We start from the raw sequence: 20,270 nt of genomic DNA on the forward strand, positions 1-20,270 counted from the left end.
CTAACTTGGCCTGGAAGTAATCCTGATATGAACTTCACTGAAAGTAAAATTTCAGAAATAAATTCAGTGAAGAAAAAATAAGAAAGATGAAGAAACTAATTCAACGAATTCCCATAATGTCATTGCTTTTTGTTTTTTCATGCCCAGAGTATGATCAAGAATCATTTCAATATCCCTTTCTACATTGAGTAACTTTCTTTTATTTTTAATAATTTTATATATTTTTAATTGTTTACTATTTGTAAAATATTCCTAATTTTTACGTTTTCACTTTATAGGAGATTTACAAAGCGTGTTTATGTAACTCTACCAAGTAAAGAAACTCGTATTAAATTGTTAGAAAAATTACTTGCTAAACAAGAAAATTCTTTATCTAAAAGTGATATCAAGAATCTTGCAAAGTAAGTAAAAAATTTCAAATACCGAAAATAAATTTTCTCTTAATGATTCTATTGGGGAAAGAGAATAATTCACTGTAATTTTAATGTTAATTTCTAACTAATTTTATTACTTTTAGAAGATTAAATGTTGATTAAAATTGGTATCTTGAATGTCCATTATATTATATTTTATTTCAGAATGATAATGCAGTTTCATTTCAGATTAACTGAAGGTTACTCTGGTAGTGATTTGACTGCTCTAGCAAAAGATGCAGCTCTGGGACCAATTAGAGGTTTGACTTTTTTTTTTTCTTCCTTTTGAAGTATATTTGTAATTTTTACTACTTATTTCTCTGTATTAAATTATAGAGAAATGTGCTGTTAAAAATAATTTGACTGAATTTTATTAATTGTGAAAATGAATTAATTGCATAAGTATTTTTTCCTTCTAATTCATTTTAAACAAGCCTGAAAATAATTTTTCATAAATTTAGTGATAGGGGTACATATATATATATTAATAAAAAGAGGGGCCATATTCTGAGTTCTAAAAGCATACAGCCTACAGGATGTAAATAAGTGATTAATTGTATTAAAGATTTTTCAGTAGTAATAAGGTAGATTTTTTTTTAATTATATTAAAGAGAATATCTGTCTTTCTTCCACCTTCCCTTAGCTGGAATTCTAAAAGGTCTACTTTTTTTTTTAAGTATTTTCTGTTTATTGTTTTTTAGTTAAGTGCAATACTTGTTCATATATTATTATAATTCAAATAATTTTTTTCATATCTTTTTAAATCGCAAAAATGTTTAGTTGTTCACAGTTTTCAATAATGTAAAACTGTAGGTCAATAATACAAAATTAGATATATGGGTGGACTGCAGGCTATGCATTCATAATTTTTTAAGACTGCATTTTTCCTTTTATGATCTTAAGGTTTTAGTTGCTTTGTGTATCTTTTGGTTTATTATAAGTAGCTGTTTCTCTGCTTTAAGTTGTATATTTAATGGGAGCTTTTTGTTTTTGCTCAAAATATTTAATTAAACTGTTCAACGTTTGGAGCATATTTAAATTCATCTCAAGCTCCAGATATTGATGCAGTAAAATTCTTCACTTTTTCATAATTATTTATTGCTTCTAATGGCCAAGTGGCTAAAACAAAGCGGTAAAAACACCAATCATTTGTTCTGTGTTCTATTGGTGGTTAATAGACTAAACAGGATGATTTTTCTCTTTGAAACTTAATTACAAACCAGTGCATGTGAGTGCTATCTGCGTAAGGGAAGGCATGTCTTCGTGGAGGACTTCTAAGAAAAAATGGCTTGTATTCATGTTATGTATGGGGAAAACCTACTATGCAGCCTGGGATTAAATTCCAAGTCAAGCTTCCACCATCCAGTGCCACTTGTCCACTGTCAGGACCTAATTATAATGGGAACAGTAGTGTAATCAGAAAGTGGCTGTCACAACTCTGATGACCAATGTTAAGAATGTTGCAAACAAATCTTTTATAACACCATCAGACATTCTACTCTGTATCAGATTGTGATTAATGAAAGTTTTATAAAAATAGCAATGAAACATTTAGATTTATCTTCTATTGTCTCTTCATTAGATGCTAAAATAAATAAGTTTTTCAGCCCATATGGTCATGCAGAATAACAGTTTTGAAAATGTATTTTTTAAATTAGAAAAGGGTCATTCAGGAATTAGCAGTCATTCAGGAATATTATGCAAAAATTCTGTGGAAATAACAAAACTACATATTATAGATATGCCTAGTTTAGAAATTATTGAAAGGTTTTCAGAAGCTGGTTATCATGTATCTTTAAAATTGAAATTTCTGCATTGTCATTTGATTTTATTCCGAATAGTGAGTCAGTGCATAAGTCCATTCCATTCTTCATTGGATTTCTAATTTTATCATGGTATAATTTTATTGGTATAAAATAAAATACACTGCAATACAATTCACAGTAACAAGACATTGATATCCTCCATCATAAATCAATAATCACTCGCTCATTCACTTAGTGATGTAATCACCGTGTTTGTCAGTAACAGGCTGTTAGCATTCAGGTAGGAGTTCAGTGCCTGTTCTATAAAACTGTTGTGGTTTCGAGTTGAAGAAATCTATTAGTGGTAGGAAAAGCTTCATCGTGAAGCTGTTGTCTCTGAACGTTGTTAGAGATAGACCAAAAAAGATGATAATCAGAAAGGGTGATAGATGTGTTGGAAGAGTTCATTTTTCTCTACTTGACACCCCATACTGATTAGCATTGAAAATGGCCCAAATGAGCTGTTAACGACATACAAGGTAATGTTTTCAATAATCAAACTCCAAACAGAAGAGAAACAATTGTATAATATAAAACATAGGCTTAACAATGCAGTGTTGCCAACACAAAGAACAACATGGACTTATGCATCAAGCCAGTAATATGGTAATCGTTAATGAAAAGTATGTTAGATGAAGTTAGGGGGGGGGAATATTAATTCTTTGACATCTCCTTTTTCCACATTTGAATATTTTTTGCTACAGATTGCTTTTGCAAAGAAATCCTTTAAAACTGTTGATAATTTCTAGTCATAGCTGATGCCAGTAAATATTAAATGCTGAGGAATGAACATTGAACTGTGTATGAATGAAATTCAAGTATTAAATCAAATGAAAACTATTAAATAAAACTGCACTAAATTGCAATTCCCAAATCTGCACTTGGCAAGGGTTTTCTGTAGTATTTAAACTATCATAAAAGTTAAGGGAGATAGGAGTAAAGGAAATGAAATGAGTAAATTTATTGAAATAAAACATGATACTGAGGATAGAAGGAATGTAGGTATTTTTATCATCATTCTTTGCATTCAGATCAAATAGCAGTTTATTTCTGCATCTGATCCGTTGACTTCATTTGACTCGATTTGATTGGTCTATTTCAGGGGTCGGCAACCTGCGGCTCTTTAGTTCCATACGCAAATACTATTTATTTTATCCAAAAAAAAAAAAACAGAGAACTGAAGAAGAGCATTGAGAATTCAATCGGGATTGGACGCAGTCGTTCGCTTTCATATGCAACTCAAATGGCCTTCCGACACGTCTCATTTGCCTCGAAAACTCGCACACAATAAGAAATCAAATTTTTAGAGACACTTCACTAAAAAACATACTCAGTTTGCTAGTAAATATCCAGCCGGCGAAGAACGAAAGAAAGCTGTCGACGAGCTCCCAAAAACAAAAACAGCAATCAAGTTCCATGTTAAGTAACTGGAAGCAATCTACAAGTAATGTTAATCTGGCAAGCTTCGTGGTATCATTAGAAATTGCAAAAAAAAAAGGCAAACCATTCACAGATGGTGAGTATGTCAGAGATTGCTTCATACGTGCATCTGAAGAACTGTTTTGTGATTTCAAAAACAAACCAGAAGTCTTGAAAAAAAATCAAAGATTTGCCACTATCCGCTAAAACATAGAATACCTAAAATGTCTTCAAATGTAACATATTTGCAGGTGGAAGATATTCAGCTTTCTTTTGCCTTATCACTTGCTATAGATGAGTCTTGCGACATAAAAGACACAGCACAAGTTGCCCTTTTTGTCAGGTATATGTCTTCACAAGATCCAAAAGAAGAACTTATGGGATTGCTACTGCTCTCGGAACAAAAGATATAGCGAATGCGTGCAAAAATGCCTAGAAGACAATAAGATCGATTTAAATAAAATCGTTTCAATAGCAACTGATGGAGCCAGAAGTATGACATAAAAAAAAAATAAAGGGGCAACAACAATTCTTCAGAGCAAAACAAACCATGAAAGTGTTACGTTTCACTGCATAATACACCAAGAAGTGCTTTGTGCCCAAACATTTCTGCCTGAAATAGTTGAGGTCATGAATTTGGTAATCAAGATTGTTAACAGCATCTTGTCAAAAGCACTGTACCATTGTCAGTTTAAAGAATTCTTAAACGGACTTCCTTCCGACCTCCTTCTTCACAATAAAGTGCGATGGCTTTCCAAATGAAAGTGTTGAAACATTCTGCTTTGTGTTTGAATGAAATAAATACATTCCTAAATGAAAAAGGCATTAATCACCCTGAATTAGAGAACGACAAATGGTTGCACAAATTTTACTTTATGGTGGATGTCATAGCGAAATTAAATGAGCTGAATCTAAAATTGCAAGGAAAGGGAAACCCAGCCTATGTTAAGAAGTATAGGTTTGTTTTGAAAAAAATAATTCCTTTTTGCAGAAGATATTCAGAGTGGTAAATTACTTCATTTTCAATGTCTAAAGCACTATCGCGATAAAACCAATGCACCCGTTGACACGAATTACTTCAGCACAGTTACAAAAAAAATAAAGATGAATTTTCTGACAGATTTGAGTAATTCAAAACCAACAAAACCACTCTAGCATTCATAGTAAACCCTCTCAATACAAATAGTAACGAAATCCACACTGAGTCATTTGGAATTGATACTGAATCTCTAGAAATGCAATTGATCGATTTAAAAAGTAAAGCTTTGTGGAGTGGAAAATTTACAGAGTTGAAAAGCAAGTTGGAAGAGTTGGAGGTCTAAAAATGAATGTACGTAATGCAACAAAAGTTGGCAGCTTTAAAAGAAATGCCGCCTTATATTTGACGCATGGAATAGTCTTCCAGATTGCTACAGTGAGGTGAAGAAGTTGGCATTTGGAGTGCTGACAATCTTCGGATCGACATATTCGTGCGAGCAAGTGTTCTCTTGCATGAATATAATTAAAAGTACAGTAAGAAGCCAACTAACAAATAAAAATTTAGAGCCGTGTTTGAAACTTAAAACAAGTTATGAGCCAAATTTTTCCAAAGTTTCTAAAACCATGCAAAGCCAACGCTGCCATTAAATTTGTTTGATCGATTGTTTTTTTTTTTTTTTTTTTTTTTTTTTTTTTTTTTTTTTTTTAAATTGAGAGTTAGATTTAAGTTAGAGTTGTAAGTAAATGTTTAACTGTTTTAATTTTTTACTTAAATAATAAGTAATTATCTAATAATGCCATATATATATATCAGCTAATTTGTTGTGAAAAACACTATTTATATATGAATAAATAGATATTTTTTCTTATGAATAGATATTTTTTTCTTATGAATAAATAGATTAGTTTTTGTTTATCAAAAAACTTTATTTATGGTATTATTGAGAAGAAAAAATTTGGTGACTCTTTAAAAACTTTGAAATTTTGTAAATTGTCATTTTTGACTCTTCAGACTCAAAAGGTTGCCGACCCCTGGTCTATTTGACTATATAAGTATAGCCCTTCCTGATAAGATCACATTTTGACATGGAGAAATTTCTTAATCACATGTTCAAGTTTTCCCATTTTGCTCATGCTTGGGAAATTTAAGCATTTGTTGTCTAATAGCAATAGCAGTTTTGCTAACCGTTAAATAAAATGTTGTATTAAGCATAATTTTTTGTTAATGTTGCATTTCAATTTCACTACAAAGTACCAAAGTCCATCTTATTTAAAGCTTCTATGTACTCTAACTGGAATTACGATCTCGCTCAAAAGTGAGATGTACCAGAACTATTGTCCAGCTCAATTTAAGCCCTGATTATAACAAGATTTTTTATACCTTAAAATAAGCACTAATAGTGCACTGAAATAACTGAATATATCCTTAGTCCATGCATTTATTATTGCAATAGTTAAAACTTGACCAGGACAAAAGAGACGTATGTTTCAATTTCAGTTGTTCTTCAAATTTCTTTTCAAAGATATTACATTTAATTTTAAAATTTAATACATCATATGTAATTTTGAAAACAAATAAACAGAAATAAGCTTTTGTAAACTAAATGTACAGTATGGTGTAAACCTTAAAGAAGGAAACTTACCTTTGTCTTACCTAAAAAAGCATATGAGTTGTAATAATTCAGTGCAAACACTTTTTGAGATGGTGATGTTTTAGATGACAAACACTTTTTGAGCTGCATGTAATAAAGCAAATTCATGCACTAAGCATAAGCATGAAATAATGAAGCAGCTAATAAGCATGAAATATGCTATCAGAAATATAGAAAAAGGGAGATGGAAAAGTCCTTTTTCCCTGTAATTTCATCTACCAGTGTTGTAACTTGATAACATGCAGTCTTTTAGGGGCAGAAAGAAGACATGTGCATGCAAGCCTTCTCGTTTTAAACTCCTGATTCTAAATAAAATCCATGATTCATTATAAAGCTTTATTTAAAATAATTGATAAGGATTTTTATGTATGGTTTAGTTAAAACTAATGACTCTTTTATAGGCATGAACTGCATGCCCTAAAAGCACGCTTCTCTTATTATGCATAATTTTAACTACTACTTTGTTATTATCAATAAAATCTTTCTAATTTTAAATTATTTATGAATAATATGTGTGGTTTCTCATGAACCAATCTGCCAGACTATTCTACCTTAAATTTCCAACATTTGTGGTTTCACTCTATCTGCGTATTCTTTTAAACAAAGTATTTTATCTGCTATTATTTAATAGATATCACTTGCTTCATTACAGATTAGGGTAATCATTCATAAGTTGCTGGAAACAAACAGCTTTTTTTATGAATATGCTTTCTTATTAATCCTTTTATCACAATTCTATTATTTAAGACCTTTGACTTTAATTTTTGTATTTGCTTTCTCCTCCTGCTTTTGCCGTAATGGGCTTCTCTGATTTTTGAGATTTTATGTATTTTTGCCTTGCTGCAAATTGAAGACAATTTATTGAATGAGAAATATATCTAATGAAATTCGAGGAAATAAGTTTAAATGAAATGCAGCAAAAAATGTGTATAATTTAATATTCCATACAAGGAAGTCTTGTGTCTATATCAAATTTTTTATAATAAAGTTACATAAATAAACAAAATTGAATATATTTATCTTTTTCTTTTATTAAAATTACATGCTGATTAAACCAACAATTAACTGTGTCTGTAGTTCATATATATTAATTAATAAAATATATGAAATGCTTTTATTAGTTTTACATGTTGTTGTTGCAATTTTCTTCCGTCTTTAACCAGTTATACAGTTATGTTATTAATTATTATTAGGTATCCAGTTTGATAAACAGAAACCTGTTTTCTGCTTGCAGAAAGCTTGCTATAGTCTGAAATGTATGCATTGCTAATTTATCTAGTTCTTATTTTAATGTTTTTATTCTATGTTGGATCTTTTTAATGAAACTTGACATTTTTTATAATATGATAATTTTAATTTTTAATATTTTAAATAACTATCAGATTTAATGCATATAATGAACAGTATAAATTAATTTGTATTTTTTTATAGAATTGAAACCTGAAGAAGTTAAATTAGTAGATCCCAGAGAGGTAACTTTCTTTCAATTTCTCTAGAGCATATGATCACTTAATAAGAAAACTAAAAGATAATTATAGCTTTCCTGTGGTGTGTTTATAACAAGCTGTTTTACTCAAAAAACTAACAGTTTAAATTTCTATTTATCAGAAGTTTCATATGTCTTTTTCTCTTATGTCCTTCTGTATGTATTAAGTTTACAAGAAAGTTTTGTTTAAACAAGAGGAAAATATGATTAAGTATCTGCTGTTTACAAAAATCACAGAAGTTGTTTTCTCTAAATTGAATCCTCACACTAATTCTGCTCTTACATTCTACATATGTGCATTTGGATGTATAGCTTTCCTAGCAGTACGCAAAAAGTGATGAACAGAAGAAAATTTTTCTTTTCATTAGCATGATTTCCATTTTTGATGCCAAAATATATTTACAAATGCTATTTTTAAAATCTGTTTTTAAATTGTGTGATATGTGATCAAATTGGCTATAAGGAGGATTAATAGTACATTTAAGTTTGAGCTTATCGAAGATTTGTGTAAAAAGTAATTCTTCTTATGTATTAACAACATGAACTCAAAATTAATTTTAAAAGAGAGTAGAATATACTCTGAAAAGTAAGTATTTAACTAAAACGAAAAATCTGCAGAATTCGAGGTCTGTGTATGCTATAAAAAAATAACTACACATGCACACAAAATGCCAAATCACTTTAGTAATCATATAAATTTTCTTTTTCAATCAAATTATATTATAAATATAATGTATTTTATTAAAATGTTTATTTACGTATACTTAAAAGAAAGCATTGTCATAGATTTGCCCTTCTAAATTTTCTGAAAATTGAAATTTTTTAAGTTTTTTTTAATCTGATTTGTTTACATTTTAGCACATATTACAAGCACTTGCAGATTATCAGGATTGTAGTATATTTAAGTTAGCTTCATGAAGTAACCCTGTTACAGATGTTGGACAAAAATATGGAAATACTGAAATAAAAATAGATTGATATCACTAATATGGTGTAGGAAAACCATTGGCATTCAAAACAGCTTGTAGTCTTCTTGGAATGGATAAATAGTGGTCTTGTATACTTTGCAATGGAATCTTGTACCATTCATCCTGTAAAACGTTAACAAGTTCAGTTAATGTTGATGGCAGTGGAAAGCACTCGTGCAAACTTCTCTCCAATTGAAAATTTTTACATTCTTTTAAATTTTTAGTTACATCACATGCATTTATTTTATTTATTTACATGTGAGTATATATTACAAGCAGTTACAAATTATCAGGATTGTGATATATTTAAGTTAGCTTCATAAATTAACCCTGTTACAGAGGTTGGACCAAACTATTTAAACGCTGAAAAAAAAAAAAAAAAAACAGATTGCTGTGACTATATGATGCAGGAAAATCATTGGCAACTTGTAGTTTTCCCTGACTAGATAAATAGAGATCTTGTATCCTTTGCAAGGGAATCTTGTACCATTCATACTGTAAAACGTTGACCAGTTCAGTTAACGATGATGGCGGTGGATAGCACTCATGCAGATTATTCTGTAAAATAGCCACAAAGGCTCAATAATATTGATATCTGGTGACTGTGCTGGCCATGGTAAATGTAAAAGTTTACCCTGCTGCTCGGAAAACTAGTCCTGGATGGTCTGAGCTGAGTGAAAAGGAGCTCTGTCATCATGGAATATGGATTCACCATTGGGAGCAAAATTTGTTCCATGGGATGGACGTGATCAGCCAGAATGGTCACATAATCCTTGGCTGGAATGTGACCTTGCATAATGAGGAGTCGCATGGAATACCAGTATCAGACAGCCTGGCTCAGTAAAAGTAGGCGGCCAGTGCAACTCTGATTAAAAGTCTAGTTATAACCACGTGCAGTGCTGATAAGCACCACGTGTTTCTGTGATTCCTATTTCCTTCTTTCTATGTATTTCTTTCTCCTGATGAGGAGGGACCTTTAGCTGCCCTCGAAATCGATTGAGTGTTTCATTATACCTACGCTAAATATAAGGTTGTTTTTTATGATTTTGACGAATCTTTCATGTTTCACTTTCGGCAGCAAACAGTCTCTGAGACAGCGTTCACCAGAGGTAAACTCTTCCATAAGTCGGAAACAGTGAGACGTGCAAGACTCATCCACACAAATGACAGCCTTCCATTAAAGGTTGTATTCCTCAGGCTTTATAATTTTTGGCGCCACTTTCTCCTTGTACAGGGATTTTGATCACTGATGAGTGGCTTTTGAATTGCATCTCACCCCAAAATATCCTGCTTATGAAACTCCCTTCGTATTGTTTTTGGTGCAGATAGGGTTTGTGAGTGTGGTATTCAATTCAGCAGTCACTTTTGCAGCTATAGTCTTCTTATTTTTCATCATAATCCTTTTTCAATTATCATCTGTCATGATCACTCAACACACATTTTTGTCCATTTTCAGCTATCTTTGTTATGGAAGCATATGAGTTCCAACAATCTGCCCTCATTCGAATTCATTTAGCTCTAACGTCTTGCACTCACAACTGCATCAAACATTGTCTCAATAACAAATGATGCAACATATTGAGGATCTTGTACACGTACCATTGAGTGAGCAAACACATCAGCAGCAACAGCAACTTTTACAAGAATAAACATTTCATTTCAGATAGATTTTAGATTACGAGGCATTTCCATATTTTTATCCAACTCCTGTACCTCACTTTTAAACATTTTTCTGGAAATAATAAGCAAAATAAAATCATTATGCAAGTGTAATTCCACATTTTCTGTTGTTATAATTATTTGTTTCATTTCTTCTTCAAATATATTCACTTATGTATGATATGTGATTTATGCCTTATATGTCTTTATGTTAAATATAAAGAGGAATTGTCAGTGTAATTAAATCAATTGAAACTCCACTGAAGATTTAAAAAATTTGTCACTTTCATTTTTATTGATATTTGTTTTCTAGATAAGCTCTGTAGTTTTTGTTGGCTATTGTTAGGAGTCTCAAATACTGTGGAAAATGAACTATCCCAAAAGGATGTTAGTTTAATTTTAAACCATTTATATATAAAATATCCATATGAATAATTTGCCTAAGAATTCTTCAAGCTAGAACTAATTTATGTTTTCCATGTATTGCTAGATCTTTTGTGCAATATAAATAGTTGAAATTTGATAGTTTATTAGATCTCTTAAAGGACATTATTTCATCATCATTTTTTATAACTTACATTCCATATTGGTTAATTAAAAAAAAAAAAAATTATAATTTGTTTTACCATTGAGAAGCAACAGCAGTTCAAAGTTTTTCCTTAATTAAAAAAATCTGATGTGTACACCACATGCCTTCCTTGTATTGGAATATTAAATTATACGCATTTTTTCTTGCATTTCATTTAAACTTATTGGATTGAATTAAATCTACTTCGCTGACAGCACATAAACCAGAATAGAATAAATGCATTCTTTAAAATTCACTCTAGTATTTGTTTACCATAGCGACACTCTGGCGCTAGATTCACTTAACAGTATTAATAATTATATAACAGTTAACTTATATAATAATTATATAACGGAAACTAAGTTAACTGTTATATAATCCAATAATTATATAACAGTTAACGTATATATTTCGTTCATATTATAACTCATAATGCACAAAATTTATATCATTTAAAGAATAGAATTATCTAATCGTTGCCACATGTTCTATTCAAATACTGTAATCAAGCTAGAATGATGTATAAAAGAAATTAATCAAACAAAACAAAAAAGAAACAGTTTTTCACAGACGATTGAGTATTTCTCATTTAATTAATTCAGTTCTCACTTCGCGAGAAGGCACAAATACATAAAAACTCAAAATATCTATAATAAAAATTACGAAGTAAATCTTAAACGCTTATTTCCTCGAAAAAATTCCAGAAAGGATTAAGCATGATTTAAATAATAAATGAAGGCATTATCTTTGTTGTTGCGAAGCTAAGTTTCTCTAGATTGACAACAAATCCACTAGTCTCCTGTTTCAAATGTAAACATCAATGGTCGCCATTAAAAATGGCTTAGCGACAATTAAACAATTTTAAAATTCTGATAATTCTAAAAATATTGCACACAGATTTACTAAACGCATAAAATCCTTAACCGGAAGATAAAGACAACATAATTCAATCATTTTTAAAGCAAAAAATGTACAATTTACCAACATATAAGAGTAAAGAAACTGAGATCACTGAGCCGGCTAACAGAGTGGATATATATATAAATATATTTATATATGTTTGGTGCGGCCAATTGCAACCAAAATACAAGGTGCACGTCTACATGTTATAGCAGTCCTATATACAAAATTTCAACGTTCTGAGGCTACTTGTTTTTAATTTATGCAAGGTACATACATACGTTTGTACAGAGGCCACGAAAAATTCTCTTCAGAATTCATTTTAAAGCAGTTTTATATATATATATATATATATATTTTTTTTTTTTTTTTTTTTTAAGGAAAAGAGTATTTTATTCTGTCCTTACATACAGATATCACACAAAAACATCGTTAAATTGCATTCGATAGCGGTCAAAATGGATATTTTCGTTGAAATATGCTGCCTGAAACTTTTCGTGATTACAATACTTCCTTTTTACTTCGTACAAGGAAGTAAAAAAGAAAGACTTTGCTCTTCCTTTTTTATTAAAAAAAATAGTACTTTTCTTGATATTAAATTATTTGAGTTGCCAGAATACATTGAATAGTGAATGAGAATATCCTCACATGTGCAAAATGTTTAAAATTCATTTTTGAGAAGCTGTTATTTTTTGCTAGAGTACATAGAATTAAAGATGTATTTGTTGATTATACTAATAAAGTAAATGTTTATAAAAATTAAATATACTATATGAATTCCATGTCTTTAGCATTATACGATTTTATTTTGAAAGATAAACTAACCACTTTAAAGTATATCAAAAGGCAACACATTTAAGAATTGGCTTTCTTAGACCACATGAATTATAAATTAAAAATCTTACACCTCATGGACTCGTCATATTCCATTTGATGGTTGGGCCCTCATAAGTTCTAATTATTTCCTGCCTATTCTCACATTTAATTTTCTGTCCTTCATTATTAAATGATAGTTTTGTGCATTATGATGAATCTGTCAGTAAAAATATTTTTTAATGTTAATGCTTTTATTTTATTTCTTCACATATATGAAAAGAATCTTTATACCATGTATGATTGCATAGCAGTCTGTTAACATTAATAAGACAGAGGTAAATCCTTGCTATCGAGTAGAATTGTGCAGTTTGAAAACATGTAGGTAATGGAATGTTTAAAAAAGATTAAATTAAAAAAAATTATTACATCAAATAATTTTCATAGCTACTTTAATTGAATCACTTGAATTAATATAATAATAATTCCATGACTTGAATTAATATTTATGTCATTAAATTTGTATTCTGCCACTGTTTTTTTTTAATTTATTAAAATTAGACAATCTTAATTAGATTATCTATCCTTTAATTGCTTATTATTATTTCAGAATATGTTTCATTTTATTATAGTACTGCTTGCAATATGTAATCCATCTGATAACTGACAGTTGTTTCTTCATTTATGTTGCTTGAGAAGAACATTAGTATGAAATAAAAAAATTCTCTGAATATCACTGAAGAATTTAATTCCAAAGCTAATGTTACTGTCATTTTTTTATGGTTTTGTTCATATGATGCTAGTTTGTTTATGCAGTAACAGTACAAGTTCATATATATTCTAATATTACAAACAGAAGCTTGTAATATTAGAATATATGTTTTCTAAAATATGCCTTTTTAACATGCAGTTATTATTATTATTATTATTATTTTCCATTTTGAAATGAGTTTAATTTGTGTAGCTATTTTTTATCCTAAAAGCAGATTATAATCTCATCTTTTGTTCTCTAGATGAGAAATGTGTCCATGTCAGATTTCACAGACTCACTCAAAAGAATTCGAAGAAGTGTTGCAACACAGTCACTTGTTTTCTATAACCAGTGGAATTCAGAGTTTGGAGATGTTACTATTTGATTGAAACTTTATTTAGTCATTAAATTTATGTTACAGAAAAATTTCTATGTAATAGAAAAGTCATATTTCAATTCTTCCTGATACTATATTTTGTATAAAAACTACTGCTGTCAAAATTTTAAGAAATAAGTTTGTTCTTTTATAATTATATGTATTTTGTTTTGTTTGCATTTTTAACATAATTTTTTTAGTGATTTAAATTTTTCGTTTTCTGCTGGCTCTGACCTAATACTTCTGAAACTTTAGTTTTCACTATATCTTGAAGATGTATTTTGCAAGAACTATCTGTATTTCATGCATATTAATTAACTGATATTTTGAGTATGTACAGTAGTCATTTTTCAAAATGTAATGCTCTTGAAAACAAAACAAAAAAAAAAAAAAAAAAAAAAAAAAAAAAAAAAAAAAAAAAAAAAATTGAAAATGAAACATGCTATTGTTGGATTCCCTTGCTAACGATACCTGTAACTGTAAGGATCTCATTTTACTGTATAGGATATTTTACCAAATGAGTGTTTCAAAAATAATTTCTGTAAAATTTTAACTTAAATTATATAATGTGTCTATTTAGTACTGAGGGAGTATATATTGAGAGTTAAAGCTTCCGTCCGATAAGCTCAAGTTGAACATTTCTTGTTTCCTATACTTAAACTTCAGAGTAAGACAACTGAAAGTACAATCTGACATATATGTTGTGCTTATTGTTTGCTGTCTTGAATTGTTTTTTTTAAGTGTATTGTACTGTGGTTTCTTCTTCTCCCTGTATTATTCTTTTTCTAATAAGTGCCATGATTTCTGCCAATTTTTATATCAATTTTCAAAGTGTTAATCTATTATATTGTGTTTATGTACTCCCTTAAAATATGTATATTTAGTAGAAATGTATTGCGCTAGAAAATTTTTTATACTTCATTTTGGCTACTGCAAGGAAATTAAAGGAACATAGCTTTTTTCATATATTTTTGTAAAATAAAAAAATACTTATATTATTACATATTCATGCTGATATGCTTCGAGTACTGTGCCTGTGCAATTAATATAGCATGCGATGTTGTCTATGTAGCAGTTTTTATATAGGTTATATTGTCTGAGGTTTTTACTCATTAAATTTAATGATTTGTTGCTATCCCCATGTTATGACCTGTTTGTTATTTTAGCTATAAAATAGATATAATTCATAATTTTTTCTAATTGATTTGTCTCAGTTATGTGTATGTAATTTAGTTTCCTCCTCTAGAGGTAAAAAATACTATTAAACAGTCTGCATAATATAGATTCACATTTTTTACTTCTAATTCCCTTCTAGACTACTTTTGTAATTATCACTTGTATAGCAAATAATGTGTAACGTGGATGTATCTTATCAAACGCTAAATAACTCTGTGATATTCAGAATAAAATTTTTAATTATTTGTATGCATTTGTTTCTTGAAATTAGGTTTCATAATTGGTGACAAAAAGAGAGTTAATGACAGAACTCGCAAATTTTAAGCATATTTTTATTTTAAACTAAATATATTTTGTCAGCTTAAAGCAGAGGAGCATCTGTGTTTGAAGTTGTAAGTTTACTAATTAAATGACATGCTATTTTTTTACTAGAGTTACATGACACTGAAGCGATATCAGATTTATATGGAAGATTATGTACTTAAGTATTATCCTAACCATCAAAGTAGAAGTTGCCAAGGATTCAAAATGTGGCAACAAGATTCATAATAGTCCTTCAGTGGCGCTATTTTCGTATTGCTGATTTTGTTGTATTCCAATTTCCCATAGTTTTTATAAACAAATTGTGATATTTTTTGCCTTGATTTTAATTTTAAAATTTGCACGCTTGGAATTTGCCCACAATGGAAGAAAAATTTCTGCGTAAATACAGAATTTAATGCAAAATTTCTGGTAGAAGAAATGCGTTTGGTAGATAGTCGGTATTACCGAGGTTTGTACGATGCCTAGTCTCTGCAGTTTCTCTGATTTAAGTGAAAATAGATTGCTGTCTACTTATTGCGCAGAACACCACAAAAGAAATGCAGAATGTTTTGGAGACGAATGTAAGCATTTTGTTTTTTAATGTATCACCTAATGTTTATTTAATAATATTTTTTTAATTGCTCAAGTATTTTTTCTTATGTCCATAATGTTTGCCAACTTAGAGTAAAGTTGGATAGTTTAGGAATCTTTTTAAAAAATCACAAAAACCACTGATTTGCACCCAATAAGTAACTTCTACATATTTATCTGCAAAAAATCATCAAATAGTGCCAAGATGTTAATATGTAAGTACTAAAAATTATATTTGGAAAGTTCTGTATTTTGCTGCATCATTTCTTTTCATCTACCCCTCAGATTCATTCTTGCAATAATATTTATTATTAGTAAATTCCGTTTTCTAAAATAATATTCAATACTGAATAATACATATTTTGCATTAAAATATTTGATGCATGCAGTAGCCCATTGAGGTTTGTGGCAAGGGGTTGTGTTAGTATCATGTTCAGTTCCAAATTTATGTATGATTTTTGACTTCTTTAAAACTTAACAATCATTCCCTGCTGTATTCACTCATGTGTGTTTTAATCTGTATCATATGTTGACTGCTTCACAGAAAGCTATTAAAAAACATTCTGAGAGAGAGAATTTGTAGAATTAGATTACCTGTTTACAAGATAAATTGTGTAGCATTAGTAGTGAGATACAGCTGGTTCTCAACAATGCATTAAGCATTTTACAAACTGGTGGTTAAAATTGAATTATAATATAGTACAAGTCTAAAATCCTGATAATCAATATTCAAAATGATATAATATCCAGACTACATGCATCTAAAAAAATCTACATGCATCATCATGTAGTCTGCATGTAATCCAGACTACATGATGATTACATGCATCATCTATCTATCTATTTTGATTGTTTTTCTGGGTAACACCTGTACATATGGAAAGGATAAAGGAATCTTTATTCCAATTATTATTTTTTCGTAATGTCTGTACATGCATATGTATCTTGCATAGCTCAAAAATGATTAATTATAGAATATTAAAATTTTGCATAAGCATTTGCTATAACATCTAATTGTCCACCACCCTTTTTATTGTGTGTAATAGAAGCAGAGATGTAAGAATGCTGAGATGTAGAAGCGTAGCAATGTTGTTTAGTGTAGATACTTGATCCATATTAAAGAATAACAAGTCGAACCGGATTAATTTCCTTTTTTAATTAAATTCATATTTGTGGCCACAATTCATTTGTCACTCCAATCGTGCCTATTTCTAGAAAATTTACATTTTTGATACTATGGCGATAGAAGCGAATATAGCAAAGCATCCACAGAGTACCAAAAGTTGAAGTGAAGCAGTAATTCAGATGAAGGAAGGAGGGAGTCAAAAGTTTTGGTTTACAATTTAGTGATTGGACAAAAGGGTATCTGCATTAAGTGTTACGTAGGATTGCATGATTAATTTGAATGAAGCAGTTTAGACTTAGTGCTATTTTTAAGACAAGATGAAGTCCCCAAATTAAATAAAAGATGTTATAGCCAATTAAGATTAGTTGTTTGCTTTTATATTTTTTATCTTGCACACATATATATCAGTAAAGACATAAAGTTATAAATTTAGAACCAGTTTTCACAAAAACCAAAAATTGAAACTCGTAAGTAATAAATTTCGAATAATCCTATGAATGCAAAAAAGAATTTAATAAATGTCAGAACCTAAACACTTCAAATAAGCAATATCCCAATTCAGAAAATTGATGAAATTTAAAGAAAAAAGAGCATAATAGAAGAGAAATTCAATCAACTTCAATGCCAATTAATCAGGAGGAAGAACATTGAAATCTCTCGCCCACAAAAGTCCTTACTTTTCTGAATCCAAAATTAGGTGACGGGGTACGGATACACCCAGATCCCTTACCCCGTCTTTATTTTTGCAATTGTTGGTCATAGACATATACTTCTAATTATAGAAGTGTTTTAAATGACGAAAATGTTGTTTTGGCAATTTCATATTTAAAAATAGTTTTGGACAAAAAACGAAATTTAACTTTTAATACCGTCTCCCAGCTCCTATATTTATATTTGAGAAAATTTTATTCTTATTATGAAAAAGTAAAAATATAAGAAGTTTTATTCCTTTATGACAAAAAATTGACCAAGATGTTTAATTTAAAAATTTGCTATTTTTAATGTCAACTTCAGCTTTCCTTGAGGAATCGGATTATTAAGTTAGAATAATTCGAGGAAATAAATTTTAATGAAGTGCAGCAGAAAATGTGCGTAATTTAATAGCCGTTCAAGATAGTAGTATCCATATCAGATTTTTTTCCCTCCATAATTAAGCATGTAAAGGATCCTGCTTCTTAATTTCACTTTGGCACTATATAAACACCTTCATGTTTAAGAAACAATCATATTAACTTAAATCTGTATAATCAATAATTTGGCATCTTTTGCCTTGTCATCTGAAATCGGAAACTTCTAACAAAGTTTGTCACTGATTTTGCACCTCCCGGCAAACTGGCAAATCTTTATTATTATTATTTACTTTCATCACCACATGAGTATCTAATGAAGGCAGCTTTTGAAATGATTCACGCAGCCAATGTGTATAACATATTTTATTTTCAAAAATGGTAGTAATTGAATACCAAACAGCCTGGTAACCTGTGTAGCTGATATTACACTTGACAACGACTACAGACTTCAGCTAGCTGCGCTGCAACATGATGAGCGATTTGATGAGGAGAAATTTCTTTCCATGTGCAAAAAATAGATTTTGTAAATGATATTCATTAACTTGTAGCATTTATCCTAAGTTTTTAATGATTATTTTTAAACTCCTTTTCTATTCATCCTGATTTCAGCTTACAATTTCCTACCAGAATGTGTTTTTAGAATCGTGTTAAATGGAAATGAGTAGGAGTAGCATTTAAGTTCCACTGACTTCGAGAGAGAGCATCAGAGTTTCTGACTAGTGTGTGTTTGCCTTTTGGCCACGTCTCTCTAAGCTGTTACTATGTTCGGCCGTTTTACAGGCCGTTGATAGCTTTGCTAGCTATCGATATTTAGGGGCCAACTAGTTAGATTTGTGGTAGCTTCGGCTACATCTTAGTTAAGCTTTGCGGTTTTGCAGCTGAAGATGCTGGTTCAGTAAAACCATCGAAACTAGTCCTGTGAAAATTTTGTAAATATAACGCTGATTTTTGTTGTTTGACTTCTGAATTAGGCTTTAGTCAAGTTCTTATTTCTTTCACTTTTGAGTTTAACCCCACGTGGAGGCTTTGCTGTACATCCTGAGAAAGGGGCCGACTGTTATTCTTTATTTTGAGCAAAGGATAATTAATCCTTCTTGTGCCTTACGTTTCTGTTATTGAACTTAAGCGATTATTCACTTAGCTGTTCACTAGGTTCCTCCACACTTAAGCTGTTAGATAAAAGGGTGGAACCCCACAATCTAAAAGATTACATTTAGTGTTGTCTGAACTAAGAATAACATCTGTTGTTCAGATAAGCCTTTAAGTATAAGTAGGAATATACCGGGTGACCCAAATGTCCGCTAACATTCGAAAATTCAATAATTCACTGAATAATGTGGGTAGAGATGTAAAAACTGGCACACATACTTGAAATGTTATGGTGTTTTATCGAAAGTAAAAAAAAAGGTGCTTAAAACGGCCAAGTGATGCCTCTTCGGTGAAATTTAATTAGTGAAATATGCAAGAGTTGTATTAATGTGGATATATCCAAAGTAGTTATCTTCAAGAAAATCACTGTTACTCTTAGCATGCATGAAACTACATTTCTCTGCACTAGGCGATCACTTATCTCTGGGGATCCTCGACTGTAAGCCAGTGGCGTAGGAAGCATAACTGGCGCCCGGGGCAAAATACCTTTTTGGTGCCCCCCTCCCCCCAAAAAAACCACTTACGGTAATAAAACGTATAGAATATATCCGTAATAAGAAAATAATGCAGAGAATAATAAAATGCTGAATCTGCCATAAACTGCTCTAAAATATATTAAGAATAGTCACTGCCTAACTACACTAGCATTGGATTCGGAAATGGATCTGTTTCGGCGGGAAAATCAGACATATGATGATCTAGAATTAGTTAAAAAAGTATTATTTATTTTACATATTTTTATAATTGTTTTTTTAAAAAGTAACAATTAAAAGTTTAATATATATTATAGATAAGTAGATATATTTATTAATAATAATACAATATTATAATACATTAATACAATTAATTACTATGTATACATTTTTCTTGCCTCGGATGAAGCAAATTTATCAATTACTTCATCAAAGTCGATCCTTTCACATTTTTCTATTTCCACACTTTTAAAAATGCTAGATGACTTGGGGGATCTTGTCCCATCGTTGATTATAAATATGTTAAAATTTATTCGTTCAGCAAATTTCATTTGATTCATTTCATTTCATTTGATAATGAAATAGTAAGGAGTA

General features: G+C 30.0%; 1 protein-coding gene across 1 annotated transcript in view; it reads left to right on the top strand.

Moving 5' to 3' along the window:
• spas (spastin) overlaps window positions 1-15,209 on the top strand; it is a 68,664-nt gene extending 53,455 nt beyond the window's left edge. The window contains exons 13-16 of the mRNA XM_035358151.2: window positions 279-401; window positions 603-673; window positions 7,699-7,739; window positions 13,675-15,209. Coding sequence (XP_035214042.2) covers window positions 279-401; window positions 603-673; window positions 7,699-7,739; window positions 13,675-13,797 — 358 coding nt within the window. The 3' untranslated portion in view covers window positions 13,798-15,209. The remainder of the gene's footprint in view (window positions 1-278; window positions 402-602; window positions 674-7,698; window positions 7,740-13,674) is intronic.
• The last annotated feature ends 5,061 nt before the right edge of the window (window positions 15,210-20,270 follow it).

This window comes from Stegodyphus dumicola, chromosome 12 (genome assembly GCF_044657685.1).
Source record: "Stegodyphus dumicola isolate Sdum_Otavi_A_Nest chromosome 12, ASM4465768v1".
Taxonomy (NCBI): domain Eukaryota; kingdom Metazoa; phylum Arthropoda; class Arachnida; order Araneae; family Eresidae; genus Stegodyphus; species Stegodyphus dumicola.